At 61.2% G+C, this 6,619-nt stretch overlaps 1 protein-coding gene across 1 annotated transcript; it reads right to left on the reverse strand.

Moving 5' to 3' along the window:
- Nucleotides 1-3,060: 3,060 nt before the first annotated feature.
- TIMM13 (translocase of inner mitochondrial membrane 13) lies at nt 3,061-6,107 on the reverse strand. Its single transcript, XM_074939228.1, has 3 exons — nt 5,957-6,107; nt 5,193-5,261; nt 3,061-3,357 (listed from the first exon to the last, which is right to left on the reverse strand). Exons 1-3 carry the CDS (start codon nt 6,071-6,073, stop codon nt 3,259-3,261), a joined length of 285 nt encoding a protein of 94 aa, XP_074795329.1. The 5' UTR covers nt 6,074-6,107; the 3' UTR covers nt 3,061-3,258.
- Between the last annotated feature and the right edge of the window lie 512 nt (nt 6,108-6,619).

The raw sequence follows: 6,619 nt of genomic DNA on the forward strand, positions 1-6,619 counted from the left end.
CCTAGGTTTAGCAGGCCAATGCTCAAACCACTGAGCTATCCCTCCCCCTCAGGATAAGCCCAGCCCCTCCAAGGTAACGTGGCACCTGTCTTCACTTGTCCTTAGCCAGACAGGGCACTCAGCTGAGAATGCCATGTCAGCCCTTTCCCAGGAAAAGCCCCATGGCAAAGCAGCCCACACCTCCCTTATAGCCCAATGCCCTGGTCTTTGGGCACTCAGCTGGGGTGGGAAACCAGTTTTCAAATCCCTGCTCTTCCTGAGGTGGAGCAAGGACTTGTCTCCCACCTCCCTGGGGAGTGCCCTCACCACACAGCTCTTGCTGGGTTCTTTCTGGCTGCCAAGAGTTAGTTATACAAAGGGAAACAGCTTCAGCAAGAGGTTGAGAGACTCCCACCCAGGAGAATCATTGCCGGGCGATTAGGGAACTCGCCTGGAAGGCAGGTGACCCCGGTTCTAAATCCAGCACAGCAAGGATTTGAAAACAGCTGGCCCATATCACAGAGGAGTGCCCAAACAAACACCTGGGCTATTTGGTGTCTTGGGATCAACAGATTCAGCCAGTCCCAAAAATTCCTGAGATGGTCACCCCCTTGGCCAGCTTTTGTGCTCTGAGCACACCTACCAGATCAGGCCCACAGGGGATGGGGGGACGCCTAGGTGTGAACGAGGGGCAGAGCAGCTTGGCGGTGTCAGGACTGAGGTAGTTCTGTGCACATCAGCGGCTGGAAATTTAGGCACCTCCAAGGTAAGGCAGCAGCTGAGTGGGGCGGGGAGGGGGAGGGGGAAGAGGGGTTTGAGGATTTCAGGATGCAACCCACGGTGAACATCTGGTGCAGAGACAATCCTTCAGCCTACCATGGCCAAAGCGCAGCCCTGCCCAGAGAGCTCCCAGTAGGTACCATTGTGCTGCATTACAACACAGGCTGGGCCCAGAGTCCTTTCAGGTGAGCACAATATGAGCTAATGCAGCCATTGGGTGGGTGGTCCAGGCATTGCCCCTGCTTAGGGGCTCCTGGACAGGCTCCTGGCTTGGCCCATTGATTTAAAAAGGCCTCCAGGCTGTTGATCTACTATAAGTGCACACTGCCCTGCCATGGTGTCAGGGAGGTTGTGAGACTGGTTCCAACCCTTTCTGCCGTTAGATGTTATGTTCTAACCTTAGTGCAGCTTAGAAGGCAACTTCAAGCCCTTGCTGAGTTGTTTATGCAGCAATGATTCCCCAGGTCACAATCCAACGTCCTCTTGGCTTGGAACCGCCCTAGGATTCTGGGATTGCAATGCTGTCTCCTAGCAGAGTGGGTTGGGCTCTGCTGGCCCCAGCAGCTATTAAACATTCCTGGAGGCAGACTCCACCTGCCCACAAATCCTGCTTTGTTCTGGCAAACCCTGTGTTCCTAAGCACAAGACAGTGACAAGCCCCAGGCTGCGCACAACTCCATAATGCACCTGTGCAGGACCAGAGAGCAGGACGACCGCCCTGAGGCCCAGTGAAGGCCCAGATGTGATTCTGGCCCTATTCAGCATAGGGCTCAGGGAGGCATCTGCTCCATGCACAGCTGTGATCAAGAAAGAGCCCACAGGGTGTTAGGCTGAGCTGATGATAAAATCCCAGGAGTAGCGCAGAGCTCTAACACCGCCTGGCTCTGGATCACAGCAGCGCACGGAGTAGCACCTCCGCGAGCACTGCGCTGCAGAGCCACAGCACTCAGCTCCCCTCACTCTGTTATTTAACTTCCCCCTCAACTGAGCTGGGGCCAGAAGCCAAAAAGCTGAACAAAACAACTGACATTTTAACAGACAGTTGCTGGGCGTTTGGTCCCTTCTCCTGGTCCACAGGTTCTCAATGACTCAAGGAATAACCAGTCTCAGGGGACCCACTGACTGGGTAAGAGCAAAAAGGGGGCACTGTAGGAGCTGGAAGGACTAGGGCAGCTGTTGGTCCTGCCCTCTGGGGCTTCTGGCTTAGGACCCCTATGAAACCATCCAACCCTTGGTCAAGTTGTCTAAACCCCAGAGATGGCCCTGAGGGGGCCAGCAGCCATTAGCTGGTCACAGTATTTAATCCAATACCTGGAGCAGAGATTCATCACATCCCAAGTGGGGAAGGGACATCTTCATGGCCCCGAAAAGCAAAGGGCAAAGACTGAAAGTGAAGGGGCATGAGAGGGAAAACAAACAGCAAGAGGCCAGCTGGCGGAGTCAGCTCCTTTAACCTTTGCTCTTTGCAATTCCACGCAGCCCCTCTCTACACCCCCACCCCCAGCAATCCTGGCACTCATTTCCTTGCAGGTTTCTTGTCAGGCACCTTAATAATGGAACAGAGCCAGGACAAGGTGCACTGGTGACGCAGGAAAGGCCAGCACAGGCTGGCCAGGACAGGCTGCTGGGGGCCTGCAGCTGAGCTCTATGCTGGGACAAAGGTGGAGATTTTTAATTCCAGATCTCTCATTTGGCAGCAACTATTGGGGTTGCAGCCCACGCGGTTGTATGGCACAGTGCTGCTGCAGGGGCTGGGGCCGATGCACTCCCAGCACCCAGCTCTGCAAGCCAAGGCAGGCCAGACTATTTCTTGTAACAATCCAATGTCCCCATGTATTGAAACCCTCCCACCCGTGGGATACTTGGCAGCAAGCGGTGAGCCCCACACCTTTGCCTAACAATTTCCTTGTGAATCCACCAAACCTGCCGGCCCAGCTCAGAGACCAACCTTCCTCTAGAGACACCAAACCCGCAGTCCAGGGGTGGATGTGCACTGCCGATAAGGCTCATGTTCACTTCCTTGGGGAGTAGGGCAGGTGGATTGATCAGCATCCTTTCGGGAAAGGTTCCCTGCCCCCGTAGCCCTTTCATAGGGCACCCGTCAATGAAAATATTCCCTAGCCAGTCTCTCAGCCCCCTACCCTGGGCCTCAGACTCCACCCAGGGCACTAAGCAAAGCCTACTAGCAGGTGACGGCACTGACAGAATGGGCAGCAGCCACCCCTCTGGCCAGGCACCATCACCCCTCCCTGCTTTGAGCCTGCATTCTGCACTATTCAGACACTGAGCTCATGCAGGCTAATAACGGGGAGAGGCTCCATATGTGGCTTTATTGCTCTACCATGATGAAAATGCCAAATTTACCAAATCACAGGGATTTCACTCCCACCACCTTTCCTTTCATTCTCACGGGGCCACTCTGGCTAGTCCAGGAATCAAGTCACTCTCCCAGAGCAGGGGGCAGTACTGAAGCATGTTGTCAGGGCTGCTGGAAGCCAGTCACATGTTGGCTCTCTCCCTCTGCAGCCGGGAGTTGTATGCTCGTGAGACTGTGTTCCAGGCGTCCATGTACCGGTCCATACACATGGCAATACACTTCTGAAATAGAATAATAATGCTTTTTCACTCTTCACCCCAGACCCAAATCGCTTTAGCAAGGAGGGCAGGGCTCATTATCCCCAAGTTAGAGATGGGGAATCTGAGTCATGCACAGAGTAGATGACTTGCCCAAGGTCGCCGAGCAGGCAAGTGACAGAGCTAGGAACAGAGGCCAGATCCAGTGCACTATCTGCCACACCAAAGCAAGCACAAAGCTCAGACAACAGAACATTGCAAGTGCCAGGGCAGCTGGCTAAAGCATGTTACAGGGAGTCCCTGGCCTTCCCTCTCTCCAAGTAACCTTGGGCAAATCATTTCCTTTCTCAGCAGCTTTTCCCATCATACAGATGAGGATATTCACCTTGTAAAGTGCTTTGAGAGCCTCAGGGAGATGGCACAAAGCAGCCCAAATCTGAGAATCCACTCTGGGCAACACTGCAAAGATCAGCAGTTCCCCCTCCCCCAGGCACGCTACAGAGACTTCTGTTTGCCAGCAGCTGGGAATGGGCAGCAGCGGATGGGATCACTTGATGACTAACTGTTCTGTTCGTTGCCTCTAGGGCACCTGGCATTGGCCACTGTTGGAAGCCAGGATATTGGGCTTGATGGACCTTTGGTCTGACCCAGTATGAAGGCTCTTCTGTTCTTATGAGACACGTGGCATTACACCAGTGGTTTTCAAACTGTGGGTTGCAACCCAATACTGGGTCGTGGAATGTAAGGCACTGGGTCACAGTGGCTCTGGTCAGCCCCGCCGACTAGGCTGTTAAAAGTCTGGTCAGCGGTGCTGCCCGGTTAAGGCAGACTAGTCCCTACCTGTTCTGACACCGCACTGTGCCCTGGAAGCGGCCAGCAGCACGTCTGGCTCCTAGCTGGGTGGCCACGGGGTTCCGTGCGCTGCCCTCGCGTCCCCTCACGCACTGCCAGGAACTGACCAATGGGAGCGGGGGGGTGGGGTGGGGAGATGGAGACATGGTGCTTGCAGACAAGAGCCCCGCGGCGCCACTTGCACGCCTCCGCCTAGGAGCCGGACCTACTGCTAGCTGCTTCCAGGGCACAGCACGTTCTGTGGTGCCAGGACAGTCAGGAAGCCTGCCTTAGGACCGCTGCTGACCAGGAGCCACCCAAGATAAACCTGTGCCCCAATCCCCTGTCCCAGACCTGAGCCCCACCTCCGCAAAAACCCAGAGCACCTTCCTGTACCCCTCATCCCCAGCTCCACCCCAGAGCCTGCACCCCCAGCCCTGACCCAGCCCAACCCCACAGCCCTCACCCCTGCATCCCAAGCCTATGCCCCAGCCCTGAGCCCCTCTCACACTGCAAACCCCTCACCCCCAGCTCCACTGGGTCGCCAGAAAAAAGTTAGAAAACCACTGGATTACACCATCCCATCCTGCTAGCATGTTTAAATTAGACACTTCCCCCACTGAAGTGAGGTGGGCCGCAGTTTTATCACAGTGAGGGCGTGACCTAGCGAGCCGTGCAGCTGCAGGCATGGCCAGGCCTGGCGCCCAGCAAGGGCTGGGCAGGCATCTCCTGGGGGCTGCGCCCGTGCAGCGGAGAACCGCAGGCTCCAGGACACAGCGGCCACGTTCCCGCCGAGCTGGGCCTTCAGGCAGCCTTGGGGGACGCGCGCAAGCAACGCGGGGCCTCTGAGCACGTCCACAGGGCACCGAGAGCCCTGCCACCGGCTCAGGCGCACGGGGCCCAGGCTGCGGGGCTGGACGGTGCGGATGTTCAGGCTCGGGCTGGAGCTCGGGCTCTGTGGCCTTGTGAGGGTCTCAGCCCGATGCGGCCCGAGTGCGGGGAACCAGCCCCAGGGCGCGGCCCCTCACCTGCTCCGAGTTATCCAGCGAGCTCCCCGGCTTCCCGATGCACTTTCGGAAACACTTGTCGGTCATCCTCTGAGGAGAGCGGAGAGCGTCAGAGCCCGGGCCCCAGCCCCGGCCCGCGGCTCCGGGCGCGCCTGAGCCCCGCCCCGGCCCCCAGCCCACCGCCCCAGCTCCGCCCCCAGAGCGCCCCAGCCCGGCCCCGGCCCCCAGCCCGAGCCCAACCCCCAGGGCGCCCAAGCCCCCAGCCCACCGCCTGAGCACCGCCCCCCAGCACACCACCCCAGCCCCGCCCCCCAGGGCGCCGCAGCCCGGCCCCTCCCCCCAAGCACTGCCCCCCAGCACACCACCCCAGCCCCGCCCTGCGCCCCGGCCCGAGCCCCACGCCCCAGCCCAGCCCCTCCCCCAGGGCGCCAAGCCCCCAGGCCACCACCCCAGCCCCGCCCCCCAGCCCACCGCCCCAGCCCACCGCCCCAGCCCGGCCCCGCCCCCCAGGGCGCCCAAGCCCCCAGGCCACCGCCCGAGCACTGCCCCCCAGCACACCACCCCAGCCCCGCCCCCCAGCCCACCACCCCCCAGAGCGCCCAGCCCGGTCCCTCCCCCCAAGCACTGCCCCCCAGCACACCACCCCAGCCCCAGCCCGAGCCCCACGCCCCAGCCCAGCCCCTCAGCCCGCCGCCCCCCCAGCCCCTCCCCCAGGGCGCCCAAGCCCCCAGCCCACCACCCCAGCCCCGGCCCGAGCCCCACGCCCCAGCCCCGCCCCGCCCCACCTGCAGCAGCTCCTGCGCGTTGGCCACGGCGATCTGCACCTTCACCTGCTCCATGATAAGCCCCGGGTCCAGCTTCCCCCCCGCGGCCCCGAACTCGGAGCCGAACCCGCCCTCCATCCCCGCACCGCGGCCTGCCCGCCGCGCCGCCCGGAACTGAAGAGCCCGCGCGGGGCACCACGGGACGAGCAGGCCGCCGGGCCTACAACTCCCAGCACGCACCGCGCTACGGCTGCCGCCCGAGGCATCACGGGACAGAGGGCGTGGCCTACGTTGTGCCCGGCGGGCCGGAGGCCGCGCGACCTCGAGAGATTCGCCGGGCGCGGGGCCGGCGCCCCTGAGTCCCCGCGCCGCAGCGCCCCCTGGCAGCCCCAGGGTCGCCCCCCGGACGGCGAAGCGGGCAGGCGCCGCCAGTAGCAAAGGGCGGCGAGAGGCGGCTCCGCGCTCCCAGCCGGGGGTTCGGGGCGCTGCCCCGGCGGGAGCGGGGGGAGGGGGCGATTTGGAGGGTTCATCGGGGGACGTAACACGTGATGCTCAGGCCGCCATGAGGCGGGGCGGGGCCAGATGACCTCTCCAGGTCCCTTCTAGTCCTGTGGGTCCATGGCGTCTTCTTGTCAGCTGCGCTGCAGGGCTAAGGCAGGGCTCCCGGCAGCAACGGCATGGGCC

Source organism: Natator depressus, chromosome 25 (genome assembly GCF_965152275.1).
Source record: "Natator depressus isolate rNatDep1 chromosome 25, rNatDep2.hap1, whole genome shotgun sequence".
Taxonomy (NCBI): Eukaryota; Metazoa; Chordata; order Testudines; family Cheloniidae; genus Natator; species Natator depressus.